General features: G+C 64.1%; 1 protein-coding gene across 2 annotated transcripts; it reads right to left on the reverse strand.

Annotated features, from left to right (window-relative positions):
- Positions 1–201: 201 nt before the first annotated feature.
- Positions 202–13,651, reverse strand: AGPAT2 (1-acylglycerol-3-phosphate O-acyltransferase 2). Of its 2 annotated transcripts, none has more exons than XM_078062043.1 (6): positions 13,287–13,651; positions 4,452–4,585; positions 3,821–4,053; positions 3,507–3,602; positions 1,686–1,758; positions 202–938 (listed from the first exon to the last, which is right to left on the reverse strand). In XM_078062043.1, the coding sequence occupies exons 1-6, from the start codon at positions 13,466–13,468 to the stop codon at positions 763–765; spliced, it is 894 nt and encodes a 297-aa protein (XP_077918169.1). In that variant the 5' UTR covers positions 13,469–13,651; the 3' UTR covers positions 202–762. The 2 variants fall into 2 exon arrangements, with proteins under 2 accessions (XP_077918169.1, XP_035951131.1); XM_036095238.2 differs by having other exon boundaries at positions 3,821–3,996; positions 13,287–13,642.
- Positions 13,652–15,618: the final 1,967 nt, after the last annotated feature.

Raw genomic sequence — 15,618 nt, forward strand, 5'->3', positions numbered from 1 at the left:
CAGAGAGCAAATCTGACCCCCAGCGTGCCCGCCGCCCAGTTCAGGGGACATCCCCACCCCTGGAAAACTACCGCAGGATGATCACGGGCCTGGCCCTGGAGGGGGACACTGCAGGGGGCATGGAGTGCCCCCTGGAGGCGGCGAGGACAGCCCTGAGCGCTGGCCCGCCCCGCCCACCCCGAGTGACCACAGCTCACCAGGTGCTTCCGAGGGTTCATTTATTAAAAAACACCGACGGCGTCCAGTGCCTGTTCGGCCGGCTTGCTCCCAAGGCCAGCGGAGCAAGGACCTCTGCTGTGTGGCTCTCCCTGAGGCCCAGGTTGCACAAGACCGGGTGTCCAGCCGCCCCCCCTGCCCCCCCGCAGAGTCCCGTTTCTCCCAGGGGGCCGGCCACCCAGCCGGCCTCCACGCCCCACAGGCCCGGGCAGGAGGGTGGAGCGTCTCAGCCCTGGCCATTCGTCCGAGGCCCTGCCTGTCGGCCCAGCTGGTCCTTCGCCTGCTCCCGAGTCCGAGAGGCACAAGTGTGGGCTTCTAGGGAAGGTTCCAGCTGACTCTCCTTTTGGGGGGACATCCGAGGCCAATGACAGGAGGCAGCCTCCTGCATCCAGAGCCCGAATGAAAGCGGGTGGATCCTCGGGAGCGGGACACAGTGATATTTAGCAGCCAGGGCAGGGAAAGAGGTCCGTCTGTCCCTTCTCCAGCCAGCCCTGTCCCCGGCCCGCCCCATCCTGTCCCCGGGTCCTGCCCCACCCCAGGCCTCGGCTACTGGGCTGGCTGGCAACCAGGCCCTGCAGTCGCCCCGTTCTCCTGGGGTGTCTTGGATATGCGGAGGAAGGTGGTCCTCATGGCCTGGTAGCAGGTATCCATCAGCTTGGGGACATCGGCAACAGTGAGACCACTGGTGGGGATGGCATCCAGCACCTCCACCTTGATCGTTCCTGTTGGGGGCGGAGCATCAGTGGCCTGGGGCCCCCACCCGTGCCCGCTGTCCTGGCGCCCAAGCTGCGGCCTGTCCTTGCTCCGGCACCAGCTGAACCCCCTTCCTCCTCCTCCTCGGCCACCTACCGGCCGTCCCTGGACACCCTGGTCTCAGGTGGTTGGTATTTAACAGAATAATCAGTACAACCAAACCCAGAGCTCCTGAGTCCACGCTTGGTAGGTTCTGACAGCTATATACTCCCCTGCGAGCTCCACCCAAGGTACAGAACTTTCCTCCCCCAGAAGGTGCCCCCCGCCTCCTCCCAGGCACCCACACCCACCATTCTACTTCCATCCTCCACCATGGTCTGGGGGGCCAAGAGTCTCAGATATGGGGGGCGGGGGGACACAGCTTGGCTCCTCCCCTCCCCGCCCCGCTGCCCTTCAACCTTTGACCCCACCTTCCTACCCAGGCACCAGGTGCCCACATTCGGGATCTGGAAGGAAGGGTAGTGGCCCCAAGCTCCACGGCTGGTGGGCGTGGGGTTACCCGGGAGGCTGCTGCCCAGCTCGGGCCTATGCGTGTGAACTCAGGCACCTAACCCTCCCTCTGCTGGGATTCCAGATCCCTTCCTTCCTTCACTCACCAAACGATCACTGGCCTACAGGAACCACCCAGAAAGGGGAACTACCCTACGAGGGGCCTGGGCGTCCCCGTGACTGAGGATGAGACCCCCCGCGGGTGTGCCCAGGTGGTGGGGTGCTACCTGAGCTGAAGAGCTTCGTCTTGGGGTTGTAGAAGGAGGAGAAGCTGGAGTATATCACGGGGATGATAGGCACCTGTGGACAGAAGCCGTGGCGCCTGAGGACACACGGAAGCCCACCCCAGCCCACCCTGAGCCCCAAGGATGAGCTGGTGGGGGGAGCCCTGCCTTGCCACTTGCCTGCCTTCTGCCTAACGAGGTCCCGGGAGTGCCTGCGGCTACAGGACAGGCAAGGTGACCTGCCTCAGGCCCCTTCCACGCATGACCCCGGGGCCTGGGACACCTTTCATGCCCTGCGTTAATGATCACCCCCAGGGGCCGTTTCTGACCCTGGAGTCTTGCAGGAAAACGAGCAGGCCCTGCCCCCTCCCCGGCTATAGCTGCCCCCAGCATTCCATAAACTCATCCTACACATCATCACTCAAGCATCCCCTTCACCAGGAAGCCTTCCTGGGCTGGCACATGTCCCTATGACTCACATCTGTGCCCCCACTGGGTCCTAAGTTCGCGCGGGGGGCAGGGCCCTGTACAGTTTAGCTGGAGGTTACGGAGGTCCTTCTGCCCACCCCTCCCCCATCCTGGGGAGGCAGGGGGCAGCTGTAGCCAGGGAGGGGACGGGGTCTGCTGGTATTCCTGGGAGACACCAGGGTCAGAAACGGCCCCTGGGGCTGATCATTAACCCTGGCGGTCAGGGAGCCTCTCCCTGGTAGCAGCAGGGACACAGACTTGGAACACAGGGAGGCGACAGGCTGGGAGGCCCCCCGGGGAGACAGGGAGGAGGGCAGCGGAGAGGACAGGGAATGCTGTCCCGTCTCCTGGCTGAAGCTGCACTACCCCAGCCCCACCAGAGCCTCTGCAGCGTCCTCTCTCCTCTCCCACGAGCCCCGTGTCCCATACCACCAGCAAAAGGAAAGGACATCAGCCCCAGGTATGCGGCAGGGGTGCCCTCCACGTCCCAGCTGGAGGGGCCGCAGGCCCAGGGGGTGAGAGCTCAGAGCCCAGGCTCCTCCACCCCATTCACCCGCTGCTCCCACGACCCCACAGGGGCGTGAGCTGGGAGCCTCTGGAAGGAGGGCTCGCCCCGCCTTGCTCAGGGCCAGACAGCAGGGGGCGCTAGAGGCCACCTGTGCCAGGGGGAGGGCCAAGAGCAGACCCCTGCCAGGCACCGCCCAGACCCTAACCGGGCAGGACGAAAGCCCCTCCCCCCGGCTGCAGATGATGACTTTTCCCTGCACGAACTCCCCCAACACAGGACCAGGAGTGGGACAGAGCACCCTTTAGCCACCAGGAGACACTGCCCCGGGGATGGATGCACCCCCAGTTCTACGGACGTCACCCCCAAGCACCTCCCGGGACAAATGGCACCCTGGAGCCCAAGGACCAGGACAGTAGAGGGGCCCACCGCAGAGTCCCAGCTCGCTCTGTGCGGGCCGCCCCCCAGGCCCTGCTCATCTGGCCCCAGCCCACGGTTCTGCAGGACTGGGCAAGCACTCAGCCTTCCCCAGAGAGCCCAGTAAGTAGGCCTGCCGCCGCTGCCTCCCCTGGGGACCCCTGCTGGCCAGCTACCAAGGGGGCTGCCGAAGCTGGGTGCTGGACCCGATCAGCACCAGCCTTGGCGCTCAGAGTGGGCGAAGGGGCCCAAAGAACAGCCCTCCCAGCAGGCCAGAAACCAGGTATTGGAGGGGTGAGGAGGCCCTGTGCCCGCCCAGTGGGAGGTGGTCCCCGAGCCCCAGTGGCCCCAACCTGACCAGGCCGTCACCTTCGGCTTTAAGCCAACCTGGACCCGCTTCCCTGCCCCGCTAGGAGGGCAGTGCCCTGGCGCACCTGGGTCTGGATCGCCAGGTAGAAGGCGCCTTTCTTGAAAGGTAGCAGGTCTCCATTGTCGTTCCGCGTGCCCTCAGGGTAGATCCACACTTTGAGCTGTGGGGGAGACGGGAGGCAGCTGTAGCTGGGGGGGGGGGCTGGGCCGCCCCCTCCTAAGGAGCCTCCCTTGTCAGCTGAGGCCACCACCGCGAATGCGCGGATGCGGAGGCTCGGCTCCCGACATTTCCACGGGCAGGGGGCTGAGGTGCTGTTGGGCACCTACCGCCGAGTGGGAGTGTTTGCACCGCCAAGCAGTCCCCCAGCCCCACACTCACGTTCTCCCTGACCATGCGCTTGCCCACATCGGCCATCACGGTCATGGCCGTCTTGGAGTGCTGCCGGTTGATGAAGAAGATGCCCCCGAGGTACATGATCAGGCCCACGGGCCCCAAGAAGATCAGTTCCCGCTTGGCGATCTGCACGCAGCGCTCAGGTAGGGCCTCCATCAGGCCTGCAGGTGGCCACGGGCACCAGGCAGGAGGGGTCGGGCTCAGAGCCTGGCAGCCACCTCCCCAAGGAGGAGAGAGCCAGCCCTGTGCCTGGACCACCAACAGGCCTGGGCGGGGTCATGCCTTCCCACTGGCCACCCGGCCAAGTCATGTGGCCTCTCGGCCTGTTTCCCGCCTGTAGAGGGAGCGGGGAAGCCGAGCTCCCAGCCGCTGGGGTGAGGATGGCAGAGCCCGTACCCAGCGTCAGGCACACACAGCTTTGTCATGTGGCTGGAGGGAGGCACGGGTCTCCCTGGCCTGGGTCAGCCCCCCTTTCCCACCAGGTCATCTGGGCCCAGGATCCAGCTCTCTGAAGCACCCCTCCCTCTCCCCGCAAGAGACCAGGGCAGTGTCCCAGGCCGGGCCTGCAGCCAGGAAGGGCCAGCTCTCCCACCAACCCCTCTGCGCCCTGGCTTACCCATCATGTCCAGGATGCTCTGGTGGTTAGAAATGATGACACAGGGGTGGTCCACCTCCAGCTTCTGGAGACCCTTTATCTCAAAACGAAGGCCGAATATGTACTTAAACTTTGAGACAAACCATCTGATGATCCTGAGAAGAGAGAATGTCAGTGAGCAGGGCCCCCCTGCCCTGCACCCCGTCTTGGGCTCTGGCCTGGAACAGACCCAGCAGACGGAGCCCCGGCTGGCCCTCTTCGCGGGCAGCTGGCGGGACCCTGAGTCCACCTTCCCCTCCAGGAGCCATCAGGTCCTGTCCCTCAAGGGGTCAGCGAGTGCGGCCAGGTCTCCTGCCACCCTGGTGGGAACAGGGAAGATCACGGACAGAAAGGTGCAAAGCCTCCAGGGGTGGACACCTGGCAAAGGGGAGGCCGTCCTCTGCTGCATCTGCTTTGCGAGTACCTGCCGTGCGGCCCTGCCCTCACCCCACACCCCTGCGGGCTCATCCAGGGGCAGCTGCAAGGGGACTGGAGGCTGAGAGCCCCCGGAGGGCTGGGCTGGGTCTGGTTCTCGGCTGTCAGCAACGAAAAACCCTATGTGAAGGGGCGCCCGGCTGGCTCAGTCGGGGGAGCGTGCAACTCCTGATCTCGGGGTTATAGGTTCGAGCCTCACGTTAGGTGGCGAGATGACTTATAAAATCTTCAAAAAATAATAAAATAAAACCCAACAGAGAGAGAGGGATCCCTGCACCCCTGCAGAGGAGGCGGGCCCCCACCCGCAGGCTCTGGGGAAGGAGACCCTGCAGGGCAGTGCCACACAGGGAAGAAGGCATCCACAGCAAGTGGAGACCTTCGCAGGGGCTGACGACTGCTCAGGAACAAGCGGGAGCGCCGCCCGCGATGAGAGGAGCGCGCCCAGGCTGGGCTTGCGCCCCTCACCCCTGTCCTACTGAGCAATCCCACCGTCCCCTTCTCCTGGGCCTACAGAGCGCAAATGACCTGCCCCAGGGGAAGGCAGAGGAGGGGAGCCAGGGTGTGAGGGGCCTGGGCCTCCCCCGCTTGGAGGTCCACGCCCTTCCAGCCCCGGCGCCTGCAGGGGGCTGCCCTAGGGCATCGGCAACCTTCGGGGGCTGCCTCCGAGCAGCACAGGTGGGCGTGAGTGGCTGTGGGCACTGCTGGCTTTGGAGGACGCCGCGGGGCCGAGGGCTCTACCTGGGACGGGCTCCAGTAGGGGCCAGCCTGCGGGGTGAGGCTCAGAGCCCTCTAACTCCCCGCAGGGCCCCAGTCCGCCCCATCCCCTGGGGGTGGCTGACCCACCAGTGACCCAGAACTGTTCCACTTCTCACAGGTTTGGGCAGCACCCCGGCCCCTCAGGTATCTGAGCCCCTCAACGGCGTTCACCGCAAGGGAGGGATTTCCCATTTTATACACAAGGGTGAGTAACTGCCCCAGGCCCGGAGACGGCCCTTAAGACAGCAGACTCAGTGCTGGCTCAAAGCCAGACTCCGTTTTTTTTAAATTGTCATAAAATGCACATGACCCAAAATGTACCCTTCTAACTGCTGTCCAGGGCACAGCTCAGGGGCGTCAGCGCATGCACACTGAGCCGTCCCCTCCATCCGTCCCCAGAACATGCTCCTCTTCCCAGACTGGACTCTGTCCCGTTACACACGGACCCCCTTCCCCCAGCCCCTGGCCCCTGCGTCTGTGGATCCGACTCCTTTCAGGCCTCCTGGGAGTGGATCCCTCGGGATCTGTCCTTCTGGATCTGAAAGCCAGCCTCTCACTCAGCTGCCCCTTTCACAGAACAGAACCCCCATGGGAGGGCAGCTCTCCCATCATCCCATGCTGCAGATGGGGACACTGAGGCTCAGGGAGGCGCGGTCGCACGATTAGACCGGCCATCCTTCCCTGGACCTGCCAGCCTCGGCCTGCTCAGGCCAGACCTGCCCATTTGTCCCTTCCCGCCCTGGGACCTGTGTCCCAGCAGGCCCTGGATACAGGCTGAGCGAGCTCACCGGCCGCTTCACCTCTGCGGGGCCCCGTTTCTCATCTACAAAGCCAGCTTCTCAGTCACTGTGAGGCTTGAGGGGACAAGGAGAGGGCACGGCCGGCACTTTATAAAGGAGAGAGATGGAAATGTCCAATAAACATGGAAAATCTTCACTCTCACTAGAAATCAAATCAAAGCAACGCACATCGAAACAAGAGCCCTGTTTTCATCCTTTGGGTTGGCTCGGTCCGAAAGAAAAGACCGGTAACATGAGGGGTTGGCCCGGATGTTGGGAACGGCCGCCGGGGGACGGCAGGCTAGCAGCACCTGGGCAAAGCCGTGCAGAAATCGTCCCGGGGCGGACGGGTAGTGCAGCCGGCTGAGCGTCCACTCTTGGTTTTGGCTCAGGTCGTGATCTCAGGGTCATGGGATTGAGCCCCACGTCGGGCTCCGGGTTCCGCGCTCAGTGGGAAGTCCGCTTCCCCTATCCCTCTGCCGCTCCCCCGGCTTGTGCTCTCTTGCTCTCTCCAATAAATAAATAAATCTTATAAAGAAGGAAGGATGGACGGACGGAAGGAAGGAAGAAAAAGAAAGAAAGAAATCTGGTCCCTCTTCCAGGATCTGCTCCTAAGGCAGTTATGAGAGGCAGGCCTGCAATCCTCACGTGTGGTCTGAATTAGAAGAATCTGGAGGGCGCCCGGCTGGCTCCCACGGCAGAGCTGCGACTCTTGATCACAGGGTTGTGAGTTCGAGCCCCACATGGGGGATCTCACCCCACACGGTGGATAGGGATTACTTAAAAATAAAATCTTAAAAAAAAAAAAGAAAAATCTGAAACCGTCTGAAGGTCCCCCGCTAGGGAGAGAGGCGAAGTAGCGGTGGGATCCGCAGCCTGCTGGGGCGGAGACCTGGACACCCCGTGCAGCACTGGCCGGTCGCGAGCGCCCCCTACCTGCCGCGGAGGACCCCAGCCACATCTGGATGCGGACCGCCTGCTCTCTGCTGGAGGCGCCTGCTGGCTTCTCTTTCCCTCTTTCAAAATTGTGGCAAAATATGTGTCACATAGAATTTATCTTTTTAATCATTTTTTAAAGATTTTATTTATTTGACAGAGAGAGAAAGAGCGTGAGCAGTCCCGGCCAAGCAGGGAGCCCGCCGCGGGACTCGATCCCAGGACCCCGAGATCACAACCTGAGCGGAAGGCAGATGCTTCACCGACTGAGCCCCCAGGCGCCCTGTCATTTTAATCATTTTTTTTAAAGATTTTATTTATTTATTTGAGAGAGAGAATGAGATAGAGAGAGCATGAGAGGGGGGAGGGTCAGAAGGAGAAGCAGACTCCATGCTGAACAGGGAGCCGGATGCGGGACTCGATCCCGGGACTCCAGGATCATGACCTGAGCCGAAGGCAGTCGCTTAACCAACTGAGCCACCCAGGTGTCCCATTTTAATCATTTTTAAATGTCCGGTTCAGTGGCGTGAAATCCACCCACACTGCTGTGCGACCGTCCCCACCATCCGTCTCCAGGACTCTTCTCTCCTGTTTGGATTTCTTTGTGTATCTGACATAAGGGATTGACCATAGACCATGGGAGATGCCGTGCACAGACCCCCGGCAGTGGGCAGCACGAGGGCGGCCGGCCCGGAGGGAGCAGCGTGCTCTGCACACTCACACGAGGAGTGCGTCCACGCGGACTAGAACACGCACCAGCTGCGGTGGCTACGGCAGGCTGCCAGTGGTCGTCCTCAAGGGGACAAAGCAGTCTCTGCGGGCCGCACGCACGCGGACGCCCGGCCACCTGTCCTTTTCCCGATGTCACACAGTTTCAAGGTTTTTTGTAAAAGTGGTAAGAAAGTCCATCATTTTCACAGTTTCCTCAATGTGGAAGGAAGCAAACCAAGCTTTGCAGCGGCTCCTGCAGACCGTGGGCCACCAGGGACAGCAAGCCAGGGGTCCTTGCCCAGGACAGCGGAGTGCACTTCCCACGGGGGGTGGGGAGGGGGCGGGTGGGAACACCTCCATCCCCCACACCTGCGCAGCCCTGCTATGTGCCGAGGGCGGGACAGGAAGCCTCACTTTTTGTTCAGAGAGCAACCCCACCAGGTGGGGACACTCCGATGAGGGGGCCTACGCGAAGCGGTTAAGTGACTTGCCCAAGGTCACGCAGCAGGGAAGCCAAGGTGGGCCGGAACCCACCTCCTTACCTGGTTTTTGGAAAACAAGTGAAAAATGCCAGGCAAGGGGCATACCGGAGGTGGGGTGGGGTGGGGCGAAGACCCAGGACTGCAAGATGGCATTCCAGAATTGCAGAAGCAAATTCCTCCCCCTTCCCTGAGGCTCTGCAGACCCCGCCCAGCGCCCCGCAGGACTGGAGGTGGCGGCCGTGCCCTCAGCCGGCCCTCAGCCAGCCCTCAGCCAGCCCGCAGCAGCCGCCGCCATCCTGAGCACCGGCCCCACTGTGCCCACAGCCCACCTTACCTGAGTGCCCCTCCACCAGCCGCAGGGCTCAGGGGGGCTGCCCCCTCGGGAGCCAGGGCCCCAAAACTTGGAGCAGGTGTCCCTGGCGCTGGCCCCGGGACATGGGCACACAGCTCTGGCTGCTGCCCTACCCCCTCTAGCCCCCAAACCCCCAGGGAGGCTAGTGGGGTGCAGCCAAGGCCACCTGAAGCCCAAGAGGCCTGGGGGTGCGTTGAGTGCCTGGCACAGCATTCCAGAAGCACCCACCAGCGGCCAGATGGGTGACTGGTACCACCTTTTCCCACCTCAAGGCGCAGGACCGTTCCTCAAGCCGATGGGATGTGCTGGCCCTGCCTGGATCTTTCTCAGGAGCCCTCTATTTAACCCCAGTCACGAACCGCCGAGACCACCTGAGCGCTATAAACACCACGGATCCTTCCAGCGCCCACGGGAGCCCAGGCTCACTCTGGTCAGCCAGCCTCCTTGGACCTTCCGTGTTCAGCCTGAGGACCCCCAGGCCCTTCCCAAGCTCTGGGTGAGCTCGCTCGCCATGACCTTGGGCATTGCCCTTGACCCCACCCCCTCTAAGCTTCCATTCCTGCCTGTGAAAAGGGGAAGGGCGTGGAGATGGAGCCATTGAGGCTGGGACCCTGGGAGCAACCACAGTGATGATGTCACAAGCAGATAAGAAGAATCCACAAAGTAGGCGGGACACGTGCCCCAGGCCACCCGCCCCTCCCCCAGCCAGCACGGGCTCCAGGCAGCTGGAAGGAAGTTCAAGGCCAGGCCGTGGCCACCTGCTGACCTTTGCCCTCAGCCCCTGGCCTGGAGCTAGGTTGCTCCCAGATCTGGGCGGCTGTTTCAGCTGAGGCACTCCAGTCCTCAGCCAGACCCCTCTGGATGTGCCCCAGAGAGCGGGGGTTCCGGGTGGGGCCCACCTGGGGGCAGCCCTGCCAGGAAGGCCACACAGAGCCATTGATCTGCTCAGGGGACAGGAGCTGCCCAGAAGCCCGGAGGTGCTAAGAGGGGCTGTGTGGCAATGGGGTGAAAGCAGGGGGCCGGAAGGGGGGGCCAGCAAGCCCTCAGTCCTGACCCAGGATCCCCTGGGCTCTGGGGAGTTCTGGTTTCTGGGCCTGCAGCAGTGCATCCGGGGGAGGGAGTCTGCCCCTGGCCATCCTACTCCAAGAAAAACAAAGGCAGACTTTCCTGCAAAACCGGGATCCCCTGCCAGCCCCATGAGCCACAGGGCTCCCTGAATGCACTCTGTCCCCATCCGTGCACCCCCAGGAGCACACAGCAGCTGGCAGCGCTGGCTAAGAGGCTGAGCTGTCCTGGGTTCAAATCCCACCCAGCATCGATGAGCCCCCTGGTCTCCGGCCTAAACAATGCCCATTCTTCCCTCTTTGAGGTTCCTCAGGAGCTGCACAAATGGAGTGCCTCGCTAGCCCACCTCCCTTGAAGCCAAGAGCCTTGCCACCCAGGGCCTGGCCATTCCGGTGGACTCATGCCGTCCAGCCCCCAGAGGCCCTGCCACGGTAGTGTATGCATACCGGCCCCTGAGCGTGGTGGAGCCACAGGATGGAGAAGCTGGAACCTTCTGCAGGACCTGGGCCGCCCAGCTCCGGTCTCCTTCGATGCACGAGAAAGTCTCGTGGAGAAGCTGCTGTCGCTAGGGGTCCCGATCCTGCAGCCGAACCTAATCCTCACACACACAGCTGGGCTTCACCCTTGTCTCTGTCAAATGGCTGTACTAAGGGCATCTGCCTCGTGGGGCGAGGAAACAAGGCCTAATACTCCACCGTAGCCCAGCCCGGAGAGCACAACCAGCCTGGGAGGGATCCTTGGTCTTGGGCCCCCAGTGGGTCAGAGGGTCAGCTCTTCTGTTCCCGTCACTGTTCCCTGCACGCTCGGAACTGGAGTCCAACAGGCAAAAGCCTCCTTGGGCCACTGCCCAGAGCCCCGTGGGGAGGGGCCCCTGCTGCTCCAGGGAAAGGCAGCAAAGCAGGGGAGGGGGCAGAGCAGGGCTGCCCCCGGCAGAGCTCCCGGCACCCCAAGCCCAGGGCTCCAGTCCCTGTCAGCACCGCCGCCCCTAGTGCTGGCGGGCACAGAGGGAACGTACGAAGCACGCACTCTGGAGGCCCTCCCAGGGGGTCTGCACCCCAGCTCCGCCACGTCTTAGCTCTGGGACCCCAGGCAGCCGCCTCCTCCGTCCCTCCCCCGCGCCGGGAGGCCTTAGCTTCAGCCAGCACCTCCGACTCCTCATCAGAGGAATGAGGCACACAATATGCCCGGCCCCACAGTGAGGACGGAGGGCGTAGACACCGTGGCGTCGAGCGAGGTGGGCCACCTTCCAGAAGTCAGGGTGGGGCTGGCGAGAAGAGCAGCCAGGGTGCTCAGGGGTCCGGGAAAGACTGCTGAGTGAGGCCACGGCATGTCCCAGCCCCTCTGCGGAGGGGTCTGCAGGGAGGGGGTAGGGAGCCCGTCCACTCAGCCCTCCGGCACCTCCACCCATCTTCCACCCATCCTCCCTGTCCCCCCAGCCTGCCAGGTCCAGCCACCAAATCAGAAAGGGCCTGGTGACTTCTGATTTGACCCCTGGGAAGCAGCTTTGAAGTCTGAGTCAGTCCTTTTAAAAGACAAGGAAACTGCTTGTAAAGAGGCCACCTGATGACACAGTTGGGGGAAGAGGAGGGTCGCCTCCTGGCTCTGTCACCTCTGCTGAAAACCTGCTCTGGGGCCAATTCTCCCCCTGCCTCCCCCTCCTGACGCCTCAGAACCACACATGCCGTCCCGGGCCTGGCTCTAGGAGGGCAGCACCACCTCCAAGAAGCCCACTGGCCTGTGGGTCCCGGAACCCACACCCCTCCTCCGGCTCAGAGGCCAGCCCCCAGCAAGTGCTGAGCCGAGGCTCCTGCTGCCCACTGGGGACTCCAGGACCCCAACTCAGGCCCGGCCTTCAGAGACGTGCACGGCCTCAGGCATCCCTGCCCTGCAGTGGTGGGGGCCCAGCTTTGAGGAACCCCCTGCAAACAGGTCCTCCCTTCCCCAGGGGCACTCCATGCGGGGAAGACAGCCAGTAGGACCACACCTGGGCTGTCCCTGGGGAACGCCGCACTCCCTGGGATGTTGGCCCGGGCCATGCGGGTGGTGGGCAGGGGACACCACAGACCCACTGAGCACGCTCCACTCTGAGTCCTCACCTACTCTGGGTAGGAAAGCCACAAACCCCTAAACACAAGGCTTGGAGGGCCCACGCCGTGTGGGCCAGTCCCAGCAGCATCGGCTGGTGTGGATGGACAAGGACAGAGGGGGCGGGAAGTCAGCAACCCTCACCCACTGCCCTGTAACCACACAGGGGGCAGGGACCTCAGGGACCACAGTATCCTCACGGCAGGCCACAGCCAAGAAGCTGTTGCAAAAGCCACAGAGATAAATATTACCAACAGCCGCCCTGGGATCAGACACAGGGAGACAGGGCAGGAAGAAGCCCCCGCCCCTTAGCCTCTGACCCAAAGAGACCCCCCACTCTTCAGCCGGGCCTGACCTCCCTACCCCACACCCACCAGCCCACAACACCATACTGCCCAGCTCACCGAGGTGTCCACAGAAAAATTCCAGCCACCCCTCCCTTCCTTCCACCCTGAGGCTGGACCTCAGGGGCCAAACCCACCCTTCCCACTCAGGAGCCTCCTACCTTCTTAGCAGGACCCGCAGGGAAGGAAAGGAAGTCAGCCCCAGGGGCGATCACAGGTGCGGGTGGGTGAGAGGGGGTGCAGAGAAGGCAGGGACCCCCGGGGCTCTAAAGCGCCTCTTCCAGGCCGGGGCGGTGCTCCAGCAAAGCCCCCCTGGGGCAAGCCCCGCAGTCCGACCCGCTCTTTCCCCGCGGGTGGAGCAGGACTGCGCCTCTCCCAGCCGGCCCAGGGCCGCTCCGCCACCCCCCAGCCGGCGCCCCCAACGCCCTGCGCGACCCGCGGGGCCCTTGGCGGGGCGGAAGGACCCGGCGGCGCTGGAGACCGAGACCTTTTGAAGTCCCTCGGTGTCTGCGCCCGGGCCGGAGCCTCCGGGCCGGGCACGGGCACATTGTGACGTGGGGTCCCGCGGACCCGCGCGCGCCGCCCGAGAGCCCCGAGAGCCACAGGCGGGGCAGGAAGGAGGGACAGGAGAGAAGAAAGTTAGGAAAGCGGAAGCGGGCGGCGGCCCGCGCTCCGCCCCGCCCCGCCCCGGCGCTGTCCCCGCGCCCCCCCCGCGCTCCTCGCGCCCCGCCGCTGTCCCCCCGGTCGGCGCTGTCCCCGCGCCCCCCCCGCGCTCCTCGCGCCCCGCCGCTGTCCCCCCGGTCGGCGCAGTCCCCGCGCCCCCCGCGCCCCGCCCGCCCCGCCGCTCCCCCCCGCACCCCAGGTCCCCTTGCCTCATGTTCTCCACTGTCCGGCCGTGGTGGCGCAGCAGGCAGATGACCGCGGCCACCGTGGAGGCCCAGAGGCAGACCGCGCAGTACAGCGTGATCTTGGCGCAGAACCTGGCCGAGCGGCTCAGCTGCACGACGAGCAGGAGCAGCAGCAGCGCGGCGGTCAGCCACGGCCAGAACTCCATGGCCCCGCCGCGCCCCGACCGCGTCCCCGCGGCGGCGTCCCGGAGCCCCGACGGCGCTGGCCCCGGCTCCGTCTCTGGGCTCCGGCCGGCGGGCGCGAGGACGACCTGCGGGCTGGCGACTGCGGGCCTCCTCCCGCGCGCCCGCGCCCCTTATTGCGACGGCGGAGGGGCGGGGCGGCCCGGGGCGGAGAGGGGAGCGAGCGCGCCCAGGAAGCTGCTAGGTGAGGCGCGCCCCGCCCCGCCCCGCGACACTCCCCCTGCCCCCGCCGCCCGGTCACCTAGCTCCTGGCCGCGCGATCCGCGTCCCGGCCCCGCAGCCGCGCGGCGGGTGAACTTGGGCTCTGGCCCCGCCCCCCGCGGTCTGGGCCTCCTCGCCCGCCCCGCCCCGCCTGTGTTCCCCACATCCCCAATGCCCCTTAACCCAGAAGCGTAGCTCCAAAGGCGACCCAAGGACGCGACTTCCTTGGCAGCCCGGTCGCCCCACAAAGGAGCCCCTGAACCGCGCCCGAGTGACTGCCGCCTGGGCCACCTGCTCCTTCGGGTCCCCTGGGGCAATTGCAGGGAGACCCGGCTGGTCCGGCCGGAGGCGACCTCGCTCTGCGGGCCTGAGGGGCACACACAGATTCCGGGTGGAGGCAGTAGGAATGGGGCGGGCTTCTGGGCGCGGCTGGGGCTGCCCGCCTTGGGTGCCAGGAACAGTGCGTCACCGCGGCCAGGAGCAGATACAGGGCGATTGTGTTCACATCAACTCAGCCTTCGGCCAGCCTGGCGGCATCGGTCACTTAGCGCTTGGCTTGGGGTGGAAGGAGGGCCCTGGCTGGATGTCCAGGTCACGGCTGCAGGGGCAGCCCACCGGTCGCAGAGAGCAGACTGAGCTTGCACTTGTCCTCTTCTCTTGGCTGGCTGGGGTCCTGTGTCTGCTGCAATTTCCCAAAATGCCCACGGACGCCTGGCACTCCTAACGGCATCAGGAAGTACCTTCTGGGTCTCCTGGGTTTTTCAGATGCTGAGGCAATCTGTTACTGAAATATTCTCCTGACAGCCCCCAAAACTAATCTGTTCTCTCTCTCTCTTCTTTTTTTTTTTTTTTCTTTTTTTCGGGGCAAATGGTGGTTTTCTTAAAGCACAGGGACAAGACCCGTGGGCGAAGAGCTGCAGCCTCAAAACTGATCCGTGTTCACCTCAAGTACAAAAGCTTCGCTCTTGAGCTAAATGGGGACCCCTCGCTCTAGGGAAGGTGGGGCTCCCTGTAAGGGCGTAGTAGCCCATTCACAGATGTTCCTAGCATTTCCCCGTGGGGAGGATTGCCTCCCCTGAGTTCCACACGTGGTGTTTCTCAGTGGGACCGATAAGAGCATCTCGGCTCAGTCTCGGTCCGTCTGTGGGGACACGGCTTTGTGTCCCTGTCAATACACGAGCTGGTCTCTTTCCACTCTTGCAACAGGTTGTGCTGCCCCGGTCGCAGGCTGTAGGATTTATGGGCCCCTGGGCAGGCGGCAGCAAAGCCGGAGAGCATGTGGGAGTGGGTGGGAGTGGGTGGCCTGCATCCAGGGGTGCAGCTGCAGCTGGGAGGAGGCTGGGTCACTGGCCATGCCTGCCGCCGCAGGTCCTCGGGGGGTCCGGACGGGATGAATGGAACCAGGACTGACAAGCCCTGCAGGGCAGAAAGGGCCGCCTTACCCGAGGGGACTTCCTTCTGGTCCCTGAGCAGCACCCTTTCCACGGGACCCCTCCACCTCTCGCTTACCCACCTTGTCCCGCCTCACCCTGACCCTCTTCCCAGCACTTCCTACGACTTTGTGACATGTTTGCAGGTTTGTGTGCTTGCTGAGCTTCCCTGACCTGGTCAGATGGCCACTTCATTGGGGCCCATCTGTCTTGCTCGCGGGTGCATGACCAGCGCTGAGATCCATGCCGGGCTCAGGAGGTACTTACTCCCCAGCAAGTGCACCCCATTTTACAGATGGAAAATGGCCTCCTAGAGGCGAGAGTCACCCTGCTGGAGTGACAGGGGAGGAGCCTAACCCTGGTCACCGTGTGCCACACCTGCTGCCCCGAGGCTGCCAGCTGCTGGGGGTCTGCCCTGTCCTCCAGTTCCTGGGGGCGGCGGTCTGGGCACACCGCGTGTCCTCATACAGACAGAGAGCCCG

The sequence above is a fragment of the Halichoerus grypus genome, chromosome 14 (genome assembly GCF_964656455.1).
Source record: "Halichoerus grypus chromosome 14, mHalGry1.hap1.1, whole genome shotgun sequence".
Taxonomy (NCBI): Eukaryota; Metazoa; Chordata; class Mammalia; order Carnivora; family Phocidae; genus Halichoerus; species Halichoerus grypus.